This window comes from Cryptotermes secundus, unplaced genomic scaffold (genome assembly GCF_002891405.2).
Source record: "Cryptotermes secundus unplaced genomic scaffold, Csec_1.0 scaffold174, whole genome shotgun sequence".
In the NCBI taxonomy this organism is placed as follows: Eukaryota; Metazoa; Arthropoda; class Insecta; order Blattodea; family Kalotermitidae; genus Cryptotermes; species Cryptotermes secundus.
The window spans coordinates 89,458-112,260 of NW_019734351.1; the positions used below are offsets into that span (position 1 = coordinate 89,458).

General features: G+C 38.4%; 1 protein-coding gene across 3 annotated transcripts in view; it reads right to left on the bottom strand.

Moving 5' to 3' along the window:
- LOC111868759 (poly(A)-specific ribonuclease PARN) overlaps positions 1-22,237 on the bottom strand; it is a 46,600-nt gene extending 24,363 nt beyond the window's left edge. The window contains exons 1-8 of one of the 3 annotated variants that reach the window (XM_023859701.2): positions 21,903-22,235; positions 21,593-21,806; positions 15,005-15,147; positions 13,333-13,495; positions 10,531-10,822; positions 4,840-5,080; positions 2,279-2,389; positions 1,062-1,131 (exon numbers count right to left, since the gene is read on the bottom strand). In XM_023859701.2, coding sequence (XP_023715469.1) covers positions 1,062-1,131; positions 2,279-2,389; positions 4,840-5,080; positions 10,531-10,822; positions 13,333-13,495; positions 15,005-15,147; positions 21,593-21,806; positions 21,903-21,921 — 1,253 coding nt within the window. In that variant the 5' untranslated portion in view covers positions 21,922-22,235. Of the gene's footprint in view, positions 1-1,061; positions 1,132-2,278; positions 2,390-4,839; positions 5,081-10,530; positions 10,823-13,332; positions 13,496-15,004; positions 15,148-21,592; positions 21,807-21,902 lie in introns of all 3 variants that reach the window. The other 2 variants (XM_023859700.2, XM_023859702.2) reach the window with 2 other exon arrangements.
- Positions 22,238-22,803: the final 566 nt, after the last annotated feature.

Genomic DNA, 22,803 nt, shown 5'->3' on the forward strand with positions numbered 1-22,803 from the left:
TCTTTTATAATAATTCTCATTTTACACTATACTATTTTTAATTTTTAAATTAAAAATATATATATACATATACATGTCTATTTTTAAATTCTTAATACTTGAATTTTGTGGCAGCATGACTATATTACATAAAAGAGGAAGAAAAGGATATCAGAGCTTGATAAACTAGTGTCCGAACAACCAATTAACTAAGCTTGAGAAGCTAGCAGTTGCTGAGCTACTCAAGAAATATCCAGCATTTTTTGGTACCTGCAGGTTCATTACTATGTTCAAACAACAGCCCATCACTGGTCCCTATTATGATCCATACGAATCTGATCCACACCTTTCTATCCTGTTCCTTTAAGACCCACTTCAATATTATCCCCCCACCTACATTTAGGTGTTTCCATCAGTCTCTTTCCTTCCAAAACTTTATATTCACTTCTCTCTCAAGTGTGCTACATGCCTTGCCCAGCCCATTTCATCCACCTGGACTTGATCTTTGTAATAATATCTGATGAGTCCTCAGTGCCCTATTCTCAAACATCCTCAGTCCATGTTCTACTCTTAATGCGAGATATCAAGACCCATACATAGCGGTAACCAAAAATCTGGTCTTCTATTTTCATTTGTATCCTCTTAGACAGCACACATGTTACAAACAGATTCTAAATTGAGTGGTAAGAAGCACTCTCCACATTTAAACCCTTCCTAATTCTTCATGAATGCAGTTTTGTTCTGTGTAACTCCAAAATATTTGTACATTGCCATATTGTCAAAGAAACTATTAGCTATCTTTATGTCACAATTCTGCCCTTCATATTGGTGGCGAGACATCAACATAAACATCACTCCTTCTCCACTTACTTTCAGACCACCAAACTCTGGAATGGAAGAGAAAAGCTTGGAAACACAGACATTCAGTTTCACATATCCAATCTGTCAGTTTGTACATAAGTAAATGCCCTGTCCTTGGCTATAATTTCCTTGACATAATAATGTGGTTATTGTCACAGTGGTATGAAATGCTATACCTCATTATTACTTGAAGTAAAACTGAACATATCAAAATGTCTTACTTGTTCAAATATGGATTAAGAAGGGGCGATGAAGAGAGTACTGGATACACTTTCGGGTTCTGCAGGGAGCCTGTAAAATAAAACATTAAATTTTTAAGAGCTTCTCTTAATGGTAGTTATGAAAACTATGCAGAAAATGTTGAAGTTTTACATAGTCTTACTTAACTGAAAAATATATAGCAACCATCTTAGTTGTATATTCATGTATACAAACATGTCTGTATGCACAAGTTTCATGACTAAAGACAGTACACTTTATGAAAACAGCTCTTGAACAAAAAACATGATGTAGCTGTATTAAATAACATTTCACTGCTCATGCTGAAAAAGACATAAAATGTTTCAACCATAGGATATCAGGAACCAGAGTTTATTCAAGGTCTACAGATGACAATATACTCCAAAACAGGATAAAAACTTCGTGACCCTTCAACATGATTATCTATTACATTTTTTTAATGAAAAGAGATGTTTGCTGGACTCAAAAATCACTTCCTTACACACTAAGCCTGGTTTTCTATATTAGAAACAAATCTTTAGGTTTTCTCTGGGTTCAAAAGCCATGTATATTAAAAAAAGTTTTTGATGGCACGGTGTTCTGAAGTACTGGAACCCTCTTTCCATGCTACATTCTGTCAGAACCCAGAAGATGGAACATGAACATTCTAAAAACATGATATCTTGGAATGAAAAAGTATTTTATTGTTCACCTTACACCTTTCTTCACAACACAATTATACAAATACAGAATTCTAAAATTTGTCATAGAACATTTCTGGTCTAGTGGTCAGTGCTTCTGACCACGGATCCAGAGGTTCAGGTTTGATTCCCAGCACTACCAGATTTTCTGATTAGTAGTGGGCCCGGAATAGGGTTCACTCAGCCTCGTGAGGATAAGTGAAGAGCTACTTGAATGGAAAAGTAGCAGCTCCAGTATAGAAAACCCGAGATTAATGGCTTTCATTATGCTGTCATATTACATTACAGAATAAAACAATGTAACAACCACCTTAGGCACAGGAAGAATAAATGGTGAAGGCACAGAGTGTTCTCAAGTGAAGAGAAAATTGCAAGAGGAGGCAGAAACAATAACACACCTTTTATTTCCTACATATAAAAGAAACTGTTCAACTGATTTTCTTTTACAATAGATATTCCAAAACAAGGTTACGATGATTCACACATGTATAGATGCCATGCTGATGACAGCGAGTTACCTAAGTGATTGGCCATTGTAATAAAACAAAGGCCAGTAACGTAGGCATCATAAGCTGCTTCATGATACTTGTCATTCAAGGTGTTGTATCCATGTCCCTCTTCCTCAGACTCTGAAAACAAACAAGACAAAATATAATACACTACAGTTCTTATTAGTGACTGACCAACATAATAATTACCAGTAATATATGCAACGTAAGTTGCTTCAGGATGCTGCTCATTCAAAGTAATGTATCAATGTCCCTCTTCCTAAGAGGCTATAAATAGCAAATACAAGATAACACTGTATATGGTAGTTCCCATTACTGACCTCAACTTAATCCTCACTCTAATTATGCAGCGGACCTTTGATATACCGCACCTTGTTATACTGCGGACTGAGATAAACTGCAGTGGTATTCATGTCCCCAATAAAATTATACATGTTTTATGTGGTATAAAGTTCTATGAAATATTTTGGTTACAGTACAGAACTGTTATAAAATATTCCTTGCTCTAGTTTGCAGGTACAAAGAGTAAAGTCCTCGGCCTAGTATAAATATCTATGTTCCTGGTTTCTGTAACATGACTATATTTGTATTAAGGTCTGTCTGTCAATTTATCTTTATTCCTGTTGCTCCCACTTGGAGCATAAGGAATCCATGAAACACTTCTGTTTCACTTCAGTTCCTTAATCTTAGACAGTCAGTAGGTCTCCTTGGAACAGTGATCAGTCTGTTGCAAGGCCGCTACCTACACATAAACACAGAATAAATGCAAACATTAATGCCTCGAGTGGGAGTCAAACCCATTACCCCAGTGTTCAAGCGACCAAAGACGTTTCATGTCTTAGACAGAGCAGCCACTGTGATTGGATGCATGAAGACATAAATGCAAGTAATTTTGTGGTCTGTGCCAGTAACACTGGTGTAATGTATGTCTGAAATGTGCCTTAAGTTTCATGTAGTTTAGTTGCTGGATAAATATACACATGAAAAAGTAAAAGCTAAGCTATCCCTGTAACAGGCCGTGAAGGGCCATAGGGTTGTGAGACGTTGAGGCTCCCACATTATCTAGACAATCAGCTCAAAGATGGTGGTAAAGTTGTCAGCCTTACGCGCCGGCCACACTTTAATCCCCAGGAAAATTATTTAATTAATTCCTGGTACTCGTTTCTGTTAGAGGCTGAGCTGACCACAGGGCCATAGTGTGGCCGGAAGGATTACGTCACTTGGAAAAATCCAATGACCTCATTGGGACTTGAACCCGCGACCTTCCAGCTTGTTGCAAAGTGTCTCAACCAACTATGCTACCGCGTAAGTTTCAATTTCATATAAGGAAGAGCCAGTATGGAAGTAAGACAGCTGTAATGGATGTAATAGGTTTTCTATGTGTATCACTAGGTAGCAGCACAGTCCAGCTCCACGAGTCTTGGCAGCAGATGTGCATGCCCGTGTTCAGAGGCTGGTTTCAGTAGTCAAAATGCTGACCATGCTTGAGGACTGTTCTATCAAAGAGCAGCGTTCTTTTTTGCGTTTTTGATGAGCAAAAGGACTCAATAAAAAGCATATTCATGAAGATATGTTTCCTGTTTATGGTGGGAAGTGTTTATCATGTAAAGTGGTTCAGAACTGAGTTGAGAAATTCTCTCAAAGATATTTGAAAGTTGCAGACAATGCCCAACCAGGCTGCCATAACCATAAGAACCTCATATCTCACATCATCTTACTATTTGAGATACAAAATTTGAGCCTTTACACAACAGCCCATTTTCTGAGATACAGGCAACACACATTAAATTTCTGGAGTTCACACCTTCCACTGGCATTATTACAGGGAAGTTCATTACTTCTTTCAAAATCTGTCAATGGTAGCAACCAGTATCAAAACTGAATCCTTGGCATAATAATTTGTATGGTAACTGACATACTATATTGTAACTGTAGTACTGCTGCTATGCAACAATCATGATAAGGAACATGAACTGCTTGGTAATGGCTTGGTGAACACATTTCCATGAAAATCAGATACACAACAATCCGGTTACAATGGAAACTCAGGTATTTTTTGTTGGGTCCACTCTGAGGCTTATATAGCGAGGGTCCCCAGCTGGCTGAGCAGTTCCGATGAGTGAAGCGGAATGAAGTAGTTGGTGAGTGAGTTAATTAGCTGAAGGTTGGCAGTTATGAAGAGTTTTGTCCAGGAGACTGTGAAGAAAATAACTGCAAGAGTGCAGCTGTGAAAAGAAAATCTATGTGTGACATGTGGAATGTGTAATTAAGTGAGACTACCAGTTCCTGTGTTAAAATTCACTGGCAGGAAAAGACTGCAACAGACTGATGACACTATAAGTGTGTGTCAGTGATCTGTAAAGTGCAGTTCCCAGTGGTATATACAAGTGGTCAATAAATCCAATATCCAATCAATACCCTGTCTACAGTCTCACCCCAAACACATTACAATTTTAAGCACAGGGTTGTCTGAACAGGAGCAGCTACTAAAGTTCTGTTTCTCTGGAAAAACAGGCTCAGTAAGACAGTAATTATTAAAATATATTTTTTTAAGAATGATTACCACTTACTTGCTATACACATCTTGAAAGGCTCTTCAGATAAGGTCTTGTACATATGGCCCAATATGTTTGAGCTCATACGATTCTTGAATAGCGGTAAATCTGACATATACTTTGTATCCAGGACCTTAGGGAATACACAATTCACCATTTCCTTAAATTCTGAATAGTCTTCAGGTAATGGGAAGTAGCACCGATTGATCACATGACATACATCAAGTAGCATGTTATGTCCAATTATTAGCTTCCCCTGCAACATACATGCACACATAAACAAAGTTCTTATACATTCAACCACTGGCAGCTCACTAAATAGTACACCTAGTTTCAAAAAGCTGGTATCTACCTTATGTTAATATTTCATGTACAAGTGTTGGATAAAAATTAGTGGCAACACTGCTGTAACAGGAAAGATGTGCGTCAGGTGGCACTAGTGCCGTCTGTAGCTGAAAGCAGAAGTTTAGTTGAAGTAGTGCAGTGAGTGGCTCTGGTTGTTTCATTGAGTTGTATTGTGCCAATATTGTTCAAGTGCCCTAAGAACATGTTTACAAAACAAGAACAAAGCTCCTGGATAAAAATTGAAGTTCCACGAGGTCGTAGTGCACAAAACTGTTATCAGGGACTGCGAAAAGCATGTGGTGATGCTGCTTTGCCATATCGCACAGTGGCACGATGGGTGAAACTGTTCCGTGAAGGGAGGGAAGCCATTCAGGATGACCCCATGTTGACAACCACACAATTCAGCTTCTTGCCTCTTTGCTGAATGTCAATTGTCGATGGCCTGCGTGGGAGTAAGCTGCTGAGGTAGGCATACGTCACAAAGCCATGCTCGACATTCTGCATGATATTCTTGGATATCGCAAAATTGCAGCGCGCTGGGTATTCCATACAATGTCTGAGGTGCAACAATGGCAACGTTATGCAATTGCACATGACTTGTTGGACTGGTACCAGAAGGAAGGTGATGACTTCCTTGGATCATCACTCTGGACGAAACTTGGGCTCGCTCATACGAACCGCACTTGAAGCAACAATCAAATGAATGGAAGCATCCTGGGTCTCCTCATCCAGGGAAAGTGTGCCCTACAGAGTAATTTGAAGGAAATGTTCATTGTGGCATATGACACTGATGGTGTGATAATGCACCACACTGTACCTCAACAGACACTAAATGCTGCCTACTACTGCAATTTCCTGCGTAATCATCTTTGTCCAGCACTCAGGAGAAAGCGATGACACTTGCTGGCAACGATCCCCATCATCCTTCATGAAAATGCATGGGCTCATACTGCTGACGCTGTCAAGGATCTCCTTCACTGCTGGTGATGGGAGGTACTACATCATCAGCCATACTCACCCGATATGAGTCCGTGCAATTATGATATCTTTGCCAAAATGAAAGAACCAGAGTGAGGGTTACGTTACAACACAAGAGTAGATTATTTGTGCTGTAGGGTGGTCACTGCTGGACATCAACAGAAGTGGACGCGCTGATGGTGTACGACGCCTTGCACAAATTTGGCAGGTGGTGGTACACATGGGGGGCGATTATATTGAAGGAATGTAAGTGTGTTTACCTCAAGTAATAAAGTCATTTCAGAAAAATAGAGGTGTTGCCGCTACTTTTTATCCAACCTATGTATAATGAAATGAATCTATATAGAGAAGTTCACAGACAATAAATGACCTTCAGAATAAGAAACCAACCAAGAGGTAAACATATATCTAAAAGTGGTCAAGTTCCACATTTCAGAAAAAAATGAAAACAATAGAACTGCTTCTACTGCTTAAGAGCAATTCTTGAATTTCACAGACACAAGTATACATCCAAGGAAAAATGCACATAAAATCATGATGTAAGATTGCCAAAAAGTCACTCTGGGGTTTAAGATAGCTATGTCTTCTTAAGCATTATCTTTTCAGGCATTATCTGCTAGAATGCATCTAAATTAGTCAACTGTTCAGTACACATATGATATGCCCCACCAGCAGAAGTCAAAGGAGGTTAACTTTGGTATTCTCAGAGGCTACTTGATTGGAACTCCATTCTCCATCCAAAGTCCTCTCATTGAGGGCAAGATGACAAATAGTGTCACTGTAAGGATGCAGTGCACTTTCTTATTGAAAATTTTCAACTTCTGCAGAAAAAGCAGTTCTCAAGGATATCAAAACAACTACTTTCAATAATCATTGCCTAAGAAAGAAAGGTCCTATAAACTGTTGTAAAGTAGGCTGCAGCACGCATAATTTTCAACACAGAACATATTGCTTTGCTGCTGACACAGATTTTTTTTTACTTAACCTTCACTTCAGTGTTTTTCTTCCAATAATTACATATTGTAACATTGATGGACAGAGCGTTGCTAGGTAACTGGCCATTAAACACCTTGCGACCAAATACACTCAAGGCAACAACGGAAGTACAGCATCTTCTATGCAGTCAGCACCATGACCGCTGCTATGCAACGTTGAGGTAAACACTTCTCTACAACTATACAGGCTGTTCTCTGTGCTTGGTTGGTGCGGAGGCTATATAATGAGATTCCAGGAATAACTAAGGCAGTGTTTCAGTGTTTGAGAGTGTTCAAGTGTTTAAGTTACAGTGGGAGAGCTCTTGGTTTTAATAGAGCCACGGAGAGTTCCATTGCGTGTGATCTGAAGACTTCATGTGTGCTCTAGTGCAGTGGTATTGGGTGTGTGTGATTTAAGGATACTCTTATAGTTTCCATGTTATAAACCCATGAAGACTACTGCAGACAGACCGAGAAGATTAGGGTGTAGTGATTGTAAATTGAGTAAATCAGTTAAGAGTGTTACAATTAATTGTAGTTACGACCTGCACGTTGTTAATAAAACCAATTACCAATCCAGGTCTGTCGCATAAAACGTTACAATATGATTATATGCAGACTCCTAAAGCCCTGGGGTGAACACACTTAACATTAAAAACACATGACAAATGTTTAGGAACAACTGTAACAAATTAAAATCACATTAATGAAAAAATCAGTAGCACATTAAATCCAGTGGAACCTCTGCTACCATTCAATTAAGAATCTTCCAAACTCCTAAGAATCTAAAAACAAAAATAAAGATTTTCTTGCTGTTTTGTATGAATGATCAGCTGACTGATCAACCATCCAACTCCATGCATCTGAATCCTTCTTGAAGTGAAATAAGAAGGTTCGTTACCATGTCCACAAGATCCTGCCACTAATCCCTAACCTCAGCCAGATGAATCCAGTCCATACCACATCATCCTATTTCTCAAAAATCCTTTTTACTATTATCCTCCCACCAACTTTTAGGTCTTCCTGGTGGTCTCTTTCTTTCTGGCTTTCCCACCAACACCCTGTATGCATTCCTCTCCCCACGAGAGCTACAAGCCCTATACGCTACATCTGATATGCCTGGACTTGATTGTTCTGATTATAATTGGTGAAGAGTAAAAGTTATAAACTTCTTCATTATGAATTCTTCTCCAGTTTCCAATTATTTCTCCACTCCTTGATGCAAATGTTCTCTGCAGCACCCTGTTTTCAAACACCCTCAGTCTAAGTTCTTTCTATATTGTGATAGACCAAGCTTCACACCCATACAAAATTGTAGTCTGTATGTTAATCTTCAAGTTTTTAAACAGCAAATGAAGAGTCAAGCTGTTTTGTAAAATTAATACTGTGCTTAACTAAATAAGCACTATGCCATGAAGATGTATGGGGAAGTGGATGTATAGATCCATGTTCGCTTGACCTCGGCACTAGTTGGTGATGTGTGTTCAGATTCATACCCACGAAAAAGGCCACCAACACCCATTGGATAGGAGGATGGGTGGGCACCAGAGTTGGTCTGGAAGCTGTGAAGACAAAATTCTTGACCCTAGCAGAACTCAAACCAAAACCCCTCAGTTGTCCAGCCCACAGCCAGTTGCTATACCACTGTGCTATCCCGGTTCCTCAATCTGTTTTGTAGACATATAAAACTTAAACCCGAAAGGGAAAGTGAGGGAGGGACAGGAGTAGCAGCAGGATGATGATGAAAACTGCGTAACTGAAAAGCTTCCTAATTTGAAAACTTCAACAATAACTTTTACTGTGATAAGAGGCTGACATGGATGTGACATGTAGCATGAATGAGAAAATGGGAAATTCAGTCAAAATATTATCTGGAAAACATGAAGCAAAGGCAATTTGGTACATGTGGCATAGATATGAGGTAAAGGTATGGACTGGGGGCTTACAACAGCATGAAGTACTGGGATGCTGTGAACATGGTAGAGAAGTTTTGGATTTCATAGCAGCCAGGGAGTTTCTTCACCAGTTGAGTTACTATCAGATTCTGAGAAGGACCCTACTTCTTAAAGGCCATGTGCGTGCTCCAAAATTTGGCACTTCCTGGTACATAATAAAATCACCCCTCCAGAGATGAGCAGACCTCCCCAAAAAAATTGTGGGGACTCCCAGGTAAAAAAAAAAAAACTGGAAGAAGTCCAAGCATCTATTGCAAGTTGCTTCATAATTAACAATCATCAAGATCAAAACAGTATGAAGAATGCTAGGAACCTAAAACCAAAATCGGAGGTGAGTAAGAAGAAAGCCAGTAATAAAATACAGGGGCATTACAAATGATTCATTCCATTTCAAAACACTACATTTTCCAAAGTATTACACATACAAATGTGACTGATACATGAAAAGAACCATAAACTCACCCAAATTACAAATGTTTTATTTATGCCCCGTTGGTCACGATGACACATATCCAAACATTTTGCAGCACTCCCTAGTCAATGGTCTTCACAGCAGCATTAATGCATTCCCTGAGCTCTACCAGTGTTGTTGGTAGTGATAACTGGTGTATCATGATGAAACTTGGTAAGTTTGTGGTTCTATTCATGTATCAATCATATCTGTATGTGTAATACTTTGGAAAATGTAGTGTTTTGAAATGGAATGAATCATTTATAGTAACCCTGTATAATGGAACAGGTTATTTAGCCAGGCTTCAATTTCTGACTTCCTGTATCAATAGTAAAAATCTCATGCAGAGGAATGTACAATTGGAATAAATTAGGTCATAAGCTTCACATCAAAATCATGCAGCACAGTACTGGAATTCAACTGTTTTGTGAACACTAAATTCATACATAAATTCAGAACATCGAAATATTTAAAATTACAATGTTAAATTATTAAGCAGTTTTTCTACTTTTTATGTCCTTAATCCTAATAAAATCTACTGAACGAACATTTCATTTTTACTGCCAACAGAGAAACTGCTTGACCTTGCTGGTAGTATTATTTTAGTGCATCAAGTTTATTAAGCATCTCTTCTCTGATGCCTTAATTGCATTAAATAGACCAAAAATGTACAAAATTGGAAAGGGGTTTATGTTTGTTAAGAGGAAACCTTCATATAACTGGGAATATTTATAAGAAATTAAAATGTTCAATACTCATAGTATTGGCATTATATAAGGGATTACTAGAAAGCGTGTGCATTAATCTGCTGCATAAATGTGATACATTAACATGTATTTGTTAACTTTTGCTAACCAGAAAGTATGCTGTAACAAGCTACAGAAGTACTTAAACTCGAGTTTCTCTTGTGGAGAGAATGTTTCTGTGCTCACATCCAGTTGCATTCATTGAATGATATATGATGTGAATGCTAACGAAAATGTATATGTTAACATAAACCAACCGACTGTGAGATCTTTTTCAAAACTAAACTGAAGCCAACAGCATCTTCAAGATCCTGCAACTCCTTGTCCCTTTTTTCTTTCTCTCTCTTCTTCCTCTCTTCAGGGCTTCCACACCGTGTCACAACCAGGACACGATTCCTGCCCTCTGTCACACGTGATTCTAGCTGTACTGCATTACTATCAAACCGGTGATGCACTGTTTGGAAGATGAGTTTCCGAACAAATGCATTGCAGCGATCCAATTCCAACTCCTCTGGCTCTGAACTTGCCAAAAAGGCCTCAATACGAGAGCTGCAGGAAAAGGGAGAAAGTTTAATAAATTGGCTTATATCATGCAAAAAAAGACAACATCAAGTAAGTCCAACTCACTGGATGGTTAGTTTATATGTTATTTAACAATGCTGTATCAACTTGGGTAATATCTGTACACATAAATAAGATCATACTGAAACAGACTGATCTGATATAAAAACTTGCTACCAATGATATAATGACTTTGGCAAACGAATGTATTTATACCTTCCTCTGAAGATAATTTACAATACCGGCTTACAATTTAACTTTTACTGTATGCATTTAAATCTCCTGCTGAATTTGGAAATAATGAGATTAATATTGTAAACAATACAATGCTATGCTGGGAGCAGCACATGGACCAACACACCTGTGCAAAAAACCTACAATGAAGGTCAGCCAATAACGCCTCATAACAGCCTACACAAATAAACCCAAAAAAGAAAAAAACTAAGAACTCCGTGGCCAGCACACGCACCAACATATCTGTGCAAAAAACCTACAATGAAGTTCAGCCAATAATGCCTCATAACAGCCTACACAAATAAAAACCAAAAAAGAAAAAAAAAACTAAGAACTCCGTGGCCTGCAGTCCACAAGCGAACTATACCGACTGAGCAACCGTTGCTTGTCAGTAAAGTTAGTGCCAACTTTTGCAGATAGAGGATGTCGCATGGTCAACACAACAGATCCCCACGGCTGTTAATGTCAGTTTTCTAGACTGGAGCTGCCATTTCCTTCAAATAGCTGCTCAATTAACCTCATGAGGCTGAGTGGACCTTGTTCCAGACCCACTACTTCTCAGAAAATGTGGCAGTGCCGGGAATCGAACCCAGGACCTCTGGCCACTAGACCACAGAGGCGGTCACAGCCTACATGAATGCTGGAAAAAGTTATTAGAGGAGAAGACCCAAGCTGAGATAAAAATAGAAACTTATGAGCATTACTTGTAATTATCTGGGGGCACGTGGTAGCGTAGTTGGTTGAGAGGCTATGCTACAAGCCGGAAGGTCATGGGTTCAAGACCCAATGAGGTCAATGGATTCTTTTCAATTGACCTAATCCTTCCAGCCGCACTAGGCACTGGGGTTTACTCAGCCTCTAACAGAAATGAGTACCAGGAATTAATTAAATAATTTTCCTGGGGATTAAAGCATGGCCAGCGCATAAGGCTGACAACCTGACCACCATCTTTGAGCCAATTGTCTAGATAATGTTGGACCCTCGTCTCACAACCCTGTGGACCTTCACGACCTGGTACAGGGATAGCTTTACTTTTTTTTTACTTGTAATTATTTATAATTTAATACATTTTACTAACATTTAACGGCTGTGTGGCACATTATTTGTGACAGCGACCCCACATTCCAGATGGTCATTTATTCCAATACAGCAACACTAAAATACACTTTCATTTTGAACCAGCCTAAAACAGGTGCTACACAGAAATTTTCTTCACTGCTCTATATTGACTTCCATTATGCTTTCCTGCTGTGTTATTTATAAATATCAATCCTAGAAGAAACATTCTTAGCCCCAAAACATCTGAACAAGTCAAAAGGAAGACTATAAACACAAAACAGTTTTCTTGTGTGTCTGTACTTGGTTGGGGGTATGACACACAAAGCATTAAACTACAAAATTTCACTTGTAGTGTTGTGTGCGCTATGCCATGAAAAGCATGAATGCTGATCCACGTTTGTGCATCTACCGCGTAAACTTCTAAACCACAGTTCTGACACTAAAGTGACAGGAAAACATTTCCAGAAATCTAAGTGTTGAACATCTGTACTGACATGAATAATATTTTGCTTTATTTCAGGAATCTGCAATATTATTCTAATAATCACTATATTCATAACAAATACATAATTTAGCACTGCACTTTCATCTGAATACTTTTAACTAGAATACTTCAAAGAAATTAATTTTCTTTAATACTCATACCATTACTAGTTGCCCCCTCTTTCCCTCCCCAAAAATGACTGCAGCAAACACCAATCATAAATATATTTTTTAAACTATATTTTCACATAAGAAATTTTAAATCAACTACAGATGCATTTTGTTGTGTCACCTACCTAGATCAAATGAACGAAATCCCTGCAAGAAGCTGACACTCACCAGCAGAAGGGTGGGGAGACCCTGCATAAGGTGGCCTGATAGTGATGAAAGAGACTCAAGAACTCTCCAGATTAGAAACTGGAAGAAAAAGGTACTGGAATGGGCCAGCAAAGAGGCACTGTTGTGGTGGTCAAGGCCTGTTACAAGCTGTAGAACCAACCATCCACGATGACAATGACGATGATGATAAGACACATCCAGCAGCACAGGAGCAGGGGCATGAAGGTAACCAGTCAGCTCCTTCAAGTGCCAAGGTCAATAATGGTGGAGCTATACCTCCACTCCCCCATATATCTTCATGATATGGTGCTTAATTAATTCAGCACTTGGAAAACTTTATCTTTTATTTTACTATAGACACACAACAATCAATTCATTCTTACCAAGCATCTTCAACTGCAGATACATATTCATCAGGAATAGGAATCGAGTAAGAATTTTCTTCTGTACCAGGAGAAGAACTGTTTGTATTGCTGCAAGATTTATGTTTTTCTTCCAGATGGTCTCGCAGTTTCTGTTCCTCTGGTTGCGTTAAGTAAGATATTCCTGGGTGGAATATACAAGAGAAGCAAAACCATGGTTTAATAATCAATGACTCTTACTGCATTAATTCACAATGTCATAATACAGATCATACTGATTCCTTTCTTATTTACCAACTTTCTTCATCTCCATGGGTCATATAGCATCACAAGAGTGTATAAGGAAGTAGTAGCAGGTTATTTTAAGATATCATTTACCTCATTAAACTAAAAAAACTACAAAAATCCTCAGTGACCAGCACTAGGGATAAGGACATCAAAAATACAAAGTAATAATGGTAACCGCTCAACTACAGTGTAATAAATGTCAATCACGAGTCTATTATTCAACGAACTGGATTTTTCTAAAAATAAATAAATAAAAAACTGCAAAATAAGTGCAAACAATGATGATAAACTCCCCCCATTTGGCAACCTATTCTTTTCATCATCCCCAGCATGTTGATGTTTTGTGATCCTATATCAACAATTAATTGTATGCACTGATTTTCGGTTATTTAAAACATTCTTTCAGTATGATCAAGAACACTGAAGCAGATCTAAGAAGACATGGCCATGGTCTTTTACCATTTTCATCAAAAATGGTCCATCTTACAAAAGCTGGTACACAGAATAAAATACAGATCACATCAAGATATACATCTGTGTTTCATGAAGTATAGTGGAATATTCAGAGTTGAGGGTACTGGAGACTGGCATAACAGAAAGTTGAGAAAAGACAATGTGTAATGAATTTTCTCAGTAGCTTTTGCTCTTTGAGCAATTCAAGAGTTCCAAAACCTTATTCCCTAGTAAAACAGTACTTCTTTCAACTAATTCTTTTTTAGATTTTTATAATTTACTGTAATAAGAAACTTCATTACACACAGTATTACAACTTGTAACAACTCTGTTGGATTTCTGGTTCTCATGGTGGTGACAGCAAAGGGAGCTGTCTTCTGAATTGCAACACCATGTAACTCGGAGACAGCCCAACATTTCAGAGAAACATATTGGCCCATCTTCATGATTGAAGAATATTCCAGGCAAAAACTGAGCAGAAGCAGGTGGCTAGCTGAGTTTCTGCTGGTTTCTTGCTTGGTTTACTCTTCAACTTTGAAGGAGGAGGGAGGGATATGTTCCTCCAAAACATCAGGCTCTCTCCTGATTGCATGGGGTTACAACCCAGAAGACCGTACTTTTTTTTAATAACTATGACCAAGCAAACTGGCTCAAGCAGTAGTGATTCTGAATTGTATTTGGGAGATGCCTGGCTCAAATCTTGGTTGGGAGAACTATTCTGATGGCTTTTGTAGTTTTCTCAGTACACTGGGGCAATTCCCAGGATAATACCTCAAGACCATTTCCTTCCACATCTTTTCAAATTCATTATTCACTAATCATCATGCTAGTCTGAAATACTGACAGCATCGTTAAACGAATATAATCACTTCAAGTTTTCATTCTGTTTTATTTCAAAGCATGTCATTTACAGCTATAATACATTACTACATAAAAAATTAACTATACTAACCCTCTGTGAATAATTTGTTAAAATCAAATCCTTGAGAAGCAAGGAAATCAATGCTAGAACTCTGGCACAGAAACCGTTGATCAGGTGATGACGGGACCTGTTGCTTTGGGAAAATGTAGAAATTGTATGCTCGATGCATATACCTGAAACAAGATGACTGCCATGTTTACTTCACAAACTGCTGCATGAAGCTGCACGAAGCCTCATTTCAGGGCACTGATCATGCTAATAGTGAACAGTGACCATTTTAATTCTATACTGTCATGCAGAATAGTGACTATAGATGGGGTTTCGACTGGTGAATAGATTTATTGACCACTAACAGGTTGCAACTGTAAATAACTATAACACTATTGCTGATTTCCACACTACAAATCGCTTCATACCCATGTATTCTCAATCTATTTTCACTAGTATTTACATGGTAACAGCTCTCCACAATGGTTATTCATCTGCAGTGTTTCCACTAGACATGTCCTGGTAATGAATCTTAGCGATGGAGACTCTTCAGCTTCTGCTGCCCGCTGGTTAACACTCCACAACTGAACCCATGACTCAACTGCCAATTATTGCTTACCTCTCATTATACGGATTTGGGACGGACCTCACGGAGAACATGTGTCATGTCAAAAATTTGTGTTTATTGGCCTGTTACCTAGCAATGGACATACGCGAACCACATAGAAAACACCTCTTCTGTTGTCAAGAATGCGTGTTTATTGGCCCATTACCTAGCAATGGATCTACATGTTACAAAAGATCGTGTCCGGATCAATAAAATAATTTTATCTCAGAAAGCATTTATTATACACATTTATGGGTTACACCATTACAATGGGAAACTATCAGAGTATTTTTCTGATTTTCTCAATAAATTTCAATGTGGGATCCCTTCATAGCACGACAAATATCTGGATGATATTTGCCCTCGTTCCACATTGCTTGGAGCAGGTTTGGTGTTACCATAGCCAGTGTCCCTTATGAGGGCTTTGAGGTGTTGAACATTGCTGATCTTAACCTTGTAGACAATGTTCTTCACATAACCCCACAAGAAAAAATCGAATAGGCTTAAATCTGATGACTAGGAGGCCAAGCAATTGGTCCACCTCTACTAATCCATCTCCCAACCACCTCTGTCCAGGTGATTCTTAACATGGTGGCACCTCATCTTGTTGGACAATAGTCTTGAGGTGGTAACTGGAACAGCACATACAGCTCCAGCCATGTCCAAGTGTGGACATCTGGTCACAGTCTTTTCCAAAAAGAAAAACGGTCCCATCAACTTGTCATGCATTAAGCTGGCCCACACGTTCGCTCTTGCGTTGCCTCTCTCCAACTCATATGTGATTGTGGATTCTGACTGCACCAAATCCTGCAGTTGTACCAGTTTACAACTCCACTGACATGGAACATCGCCTTGTCCAAGAAACACTCCTGGTGGAGTAAATTGGGTGATGCATCAATTCTTGGTAGCATGTCCACAGTGAAGTTTATGCATACTAGTTGGTCACTCAGATTTAGTGAATGAATCATTTGAATTCTGTATGCTCTTAGGAGGAGCCTTTTGTGTAGCACATTGTGCACTGTTGATCATGGAATTTGTACATAACTGCAAGCTAGCAACACAGATTGATTTGCATGGACATCACTGGAATGCCTCTCTAAATTGATTAACATTTTCTTCAGAGGTCCATGTCTTTCCAGGAGATTTTACAAGCAACAGACTACCTGTAGTCCTAAGTAGGTTGTCCTCGAACCAAATGCTTTTCCATGTAGGAGGCTGGTGTCCATATTGCATTCTAAAACGATGCTGGCCACCTGTATGACAATGCAACTCTGCTAGCCACAACACGCATTGAACCTGTTCCTGTGGTGTCAACACTGTTACTGAGCCCACCTAAGGTCACCAGCTAGCACACGCACTTAAGCCTGGCATTACAAATCTTTCAGGGTTTTCCTTTCTGATGATATACACTGGATACGTGTATGGCAATTAGTTTCTTAGATATATATTTTTCATTTTTGATACCTTTCAACTGGACACCATGTATGCTTTTTTTTTAAACAAGACTTTTGCCATATGAAACACAACCATGCTCTCCTTTTGCATCACTTACTTAAGACATTTAGAGCAGAGTGAAGTAAGACAAATTACATGATGAGCGCATGTTCTTAACTGGCATGCTATCATGAGTCCAAGTGTACTGTAACATTCTATATTCAAATGAATTTCTCTGTACTTAACAGTTCACAAATGGTGGTAATACCAGTGAAATATCATTCATTCCTATCTGTCCTGGCATCAGCCTCTGCTTTCACTTGTTAACCTTTTCCTTATTTTGATATTTTTCATATTTATTTATGCTTCTTACATTCAACTATGAACAGTAAATATCAACACAGTTATTCACAGACACATAAACACACACCCACAAAATAACACACGCTAGTGTGCCATGAGTTAGTAAAGCATATTCTAGAGTACAGCCATATGGAAAAGAATGAGAAACACTCCAAGAAACGTGTGCTTGAAGTGAATGCTGGATTACAAAAATGATGAGCACTTTACTCACTAATAACATACATCATACCTATAATTGCTTCATTCTTTGGCACTACAGCCCCAGTGGGCCTAGGCCTACCTCCATGAACTACATTCACTTCGGTTTTTCTAGATCTTACACATACAGCAGGACTCCTTGGACGAGTGATCAGCTTGTCGCAAGCCCTCTACCTGTAGACAAACACAGAAAAACGCACACAAACATCCATGCCCTGAGTGGGATTCGAACCCATGATCCAGGCTTCCGAGCGAGCGAAGACAGTGCATGCCTTAGACCACTCGGCTACCTTGTCTGGCGCTTCATTCTTTTACCATACAGTAACCACTGGTCTACGCTAAATTAGAATTGTTCGTATTAGGACTTTATTTAACTGCCAATGATTATGGACAATGATATCCTTGGTTGCGCTGTACCAACAAAATGTCAAGTGCCTCCTAACAACAACTCAATGTCATGTGAGTTGTAGCCAGCTACTATACATGAGTTATCTTGTAATATACACATTTTTCTAATTGCAGTTTTGGTGTATTAACGAAATAGTGTTATTTTAGTGTTAATTTATGACGAAAGACCAAGGATCAAAGACAGAGACATCAATTTTATAGTTTACAGTCATTTCAAGCAAAAAGCAGACACTGGACAGTCAGTGAATAATGGCTGCCAAAGTGTAACACTTTGCGGCAATACAGGAGGTAGAAGTATGGGGAGACCTGTGAGGTAATCCTGGCCTAAAGATAAGTGGGTATATACACAAGGGTTGCACAGCCTACCTGCAAATATGGGCACATTCATGCCTAAAATATTCGATGTAAGGCGTCCCTCTAGAAACTTAATTAAATTATGCCTTAAGTTGCTTTCACACACTCCAACAGTACTGGTATTGGATGCACTAAAAATACATGTGGTGTAGCTGATACCTTTAATGTCAGCTTCAATCCAATAAAAACACTGTTCCAAAACACAAGCATCCGTAAAACTGTCAAGACTGTTCACTATAAATCAGTCCAACATTTAGCAAATACTTCAAGAGTATGTGTTCTTCCACAAGCACAGACTTGTTGGGTAAAAAGGTAAAACTTTCTGTGTGCAATCAGTTAAGCACTATGCCATGAAGACATATTGGGGAATGGAGGTATGGCTCCACCATTCTTGACCTTGGCACTAGATTTCGGTGGTCAGCTTCATGCCTCAGCCACTTCATCAGTACAAAAAGAGCTCCTGATACCCATTTAATAGGAGGCTGAATGGGCCCCAAGAAAGAGTCTGGACATTGCAGAGAAGACAAAAATCCTGTCCCTGCTGGGAACTGAACCCCAGCCATCCAGCCCATAGGCCATCGCTACACCAACTGAGCTGTACTCTCAGAAACTGAAAATAATTTACTTGCTCTAAGAGAAAAGTATGATAATATTTTTAAGGATATGTCACACTGTTTCCTTTGGTCAAACACCACTCACAATTCAGGCTGATGATGTACTGGATACTGCACAAAAAAAAAAAAAACACCAAAATGATAATACAGTCATCAAGTTCGAGTTCTCCACCTTATAAATAAATCAATTTGAGTTAACAGGCTTGGGGAATATAAAATATTGCAAACATGATTTTGAAAATCATTCTATAAAAGCTAAACATGCTCACTGTGGAAGAAAGATTTCAGTGTGCATTACACAACTGCAATAATTAAAAAACTCACATAAGCAAAACAACTTGTTTACTAGATTTCATTATCTGTGAACATACATAATGTACATGTCTTTTATTAAAGTCTGAATTACTGCCCTTAGTGAACCTGGCCTCTACAGACTTCTAACATTTCAATTTTCTTTCATTTAGGTCCTTTATTCAAAGAATCCATCCAGGTCCAAAGCATCTCGTGATCTTTTAACAAGCTTATTTTTATGTTGAGTAGTTGTTAGCCCCATGCCCAAGCCCCCACCCCTTGTCGGCTGTCACACAACAGCTTATTCAATATAGTCGCAGCTACACTACATACCTGGAGGCTGTCTCCTCCATCTGCAACCTGAGAATGTGCCATGCTGTGGTGACAAGGGAACAAAAGTATGCATATATAGCAAAAGCCCCTTCCCCCCAAATGGCAATAATGCCACTGAAAATAGTTTCAATCTCTATTAAAACTCGAAATATAAAAAAGGGTAACTATCACTCACAATTTTCATAAAGCTTCTACAGCTTCAGGTGTAGGAATTATATGCAGAGGTGAACCATTAATGCCCAAGAAGTTGGTTCATGTAATTAGGAAAGATGCAGGATATGAAGCAAGCAATCACTCTATGTCAGGGGCAACAACAGCTGAATAATTCTCATGATGCATTGGGACATTGCATCTGCAAGATTATGTTCAAAAGAAACATGAAAACTTGATAATTGTTTCTATAGTATAGACGGTTTCTCTTGTTTGGGGGCAAATCCTAGTTCTAATCACTTGTAAACATATATTTCAAGAATAATTAACTTGTACATTTTAATATTAGTAATGTTATAGGGATGCCTACTGCCTTACTCTGTATTTTTTTCTTACAGGAACGAGATTGAGGATACCAGGGTATTTTGTGCTGGGATAGAAGGGTCGGGTCTTGAGGTGTACACCGGTGTCACGTGTTAAACGATTATATTTGTTCTATTATTAGAATCATCATTGTATTATCTTAGTATATTATTATATCATGTTATTATTTATTATTGTAAAGTATCTAACTTGTCCTATATCATGTATAATGATCCATGGATATGAAGTAAATAAATAAATAAACAAACAAAATTATTACTTAGATGATATATGGATTAATCAGTATCAATCAAGTAACTGTACTAACAGCTGGCTGATGGGAGGAGGAAGTTTAAGGGTTCCAATGGGGAAAGGAAGAAGACTTTTATCATGCTGAACTTGCTGCTAATGGAGTCTTACCCAACAGCAAACTGGTATTCCATTCCAGTTTTTGAATTCAAGATATTTTCATACAGAAGTGAACTCAAAAAACATTCTAGGAATAGTATTATTTGAGGACTAAATCAGTCATTATAGACATCACAAGTTATCACCCCACTGTTATGGACAAGACTCCAATTATGCATTCTAAGAAGAGGTAAATTTGTAGCATGGCTCTGCAATAAGAATATACATATCTCATTCTGTCAGATCAATATAAGCAGAGTTAGCGGAAATAATGAAAGGAAACGAACCGAGACACAACATTTATTAACTTGCCACCACAGTTCAAGAGAATGGTTACTGTCAGTACAACTACATAGAACTGATATGGTCACAGGTTAATGGGATGTTTGTCCAGAGAAAAAATAAACTTTACAAGTTCTGATAATGAGATGCTAATGCATGAGGTAACAGATGCATAACCATTTCAGTACGGAACAATTGAATCAGGTATAAAGACAATCTGTAAGAAGGGAGATGCTGTAAAGAGCTCATGAAAGATGAAGTCCTAGAAGTCATCACCATCCATATAACAGAAATCTTGTCACAAAGCCTATGCTTTGAATGCAGTAACAATGAAAATAAACAGACAAGTTTCTTTTATTTTCATTTTACATTACTACCAATAATTAAGACATTGCACGAGTTCAACTGTAAGCGGTACCGTCTCAAAAATAAATGAAAGCTGTGCTGACTAAATACAAGAGGCCACATGCGTCTTAAAATCTCTCCCCTTACCCTTTCTGGGCACTATATACACTAAATACAAATTCCATGATAGGTTAAAGGTAACTGGTATACATATACCGGTATATGTGATCATCCTGCAAATGCACCAACAGTTAATACAAGTCAATTATATATATTCATATACTTGCATACTTTCGTGCTTCTCAAAACCTGGAATTCCGAAACAGATTCGATTAGATTAATGTAATTTAATTCACGTCAGTTACGTCAACACACAATCCAGGAACCATAAATTATAATAAATTCTTCACAAAAGTGACCGCTAAGAAGGTTAAAGTATATGGTCACAACATTATCGAGTCCGATTAAACGAGCACTTACTTGTCATTTTCCTTATCGTAGCTGAAAGCACACAATCCAAATTGAACCAGTAAAAAGCCCATCGAGCCACTACGAAGTTTAGAATAATACTGCGATGGTGTATCAAACGCATTTACGTCTTGGCCAGCACGCAATCCGGTGAATTCCCCATCTATGGCTAGAAACTGTGCTGCCGGAATTACACGCTCCAGCTCTAAAATCACTTCGCGGAAATCTATAACAAATAACCGGAATTATGTAAGTTATGCACAATCATAAAAGCACGCCACAATCAAAGTTTAATAAAACTTAATAAATAAAATCATCTTACTTCCTCTCGTCACATCCATTTCACACAACAACCAATGTCTCACACTCCTCACACTTCAGCGCGCGCCAATGTGTCGTAGATTATCTATGGACGTTAGCACGGATAATTATACACGAGCATCAGAGCCAGCTTGATGTAACTCTGTTTCCTTTCGCCACTGGCACCTACGCTTAACTACTTTAACCGACCGTATGTCTCAATTGTGTGATATCTACGACTGAATAGAACTGAACCACAAAACACTGTTCTTTCGGAAGGCACGGTTAAAAAACTGAACGCATGTATGAACAATACGGATATACGGACTGGTAAAATTCCACGGTCACAGAGAAATACGCAGCAGACTTGCTTCGCAATGTTATTATCTTGCAACGTAGTAGTCTTACGCCAAGCAAAAGGATTATGCTGCCATCTATTATCAAAATCTACGATTCTGCAGCTTAATTGGTGTGTTCGCTGCCGAGAGCTCAGTAGGTAAAACATTTCTCCGCTAATCCTTCCTTACTTATCGACTGTACTAGCTTACTCTCGAGTTCACAAAATAACTATCTCCTGCACTATAAATGTTCTTACTCCGGTTTTCGGCAAATGTTTTAATTAATATCACTTCACTTATTATCTATAAGGAGAAAGTTTCTCAACAGTGCTATAAGGTATGAACGCTTCATCCACATCCATGCAACATCCCCTTACTCAAATCCCCTATACCATTGTGAGCCGTTGTGAACTATACCGTACATAGAAGGCATATTCGTAAAAAAAAAAAAAAAAAAAAAAAAAAAAAAAAACTGAAGTTGTGTAAACGTGAATGGAAAGTCTGTTTTCATCAGATATATTGGCATTCAATTTTTTAACGTTTGTTAATAATTTACACATGAAAGCTATGCTGAACATGGGGTTT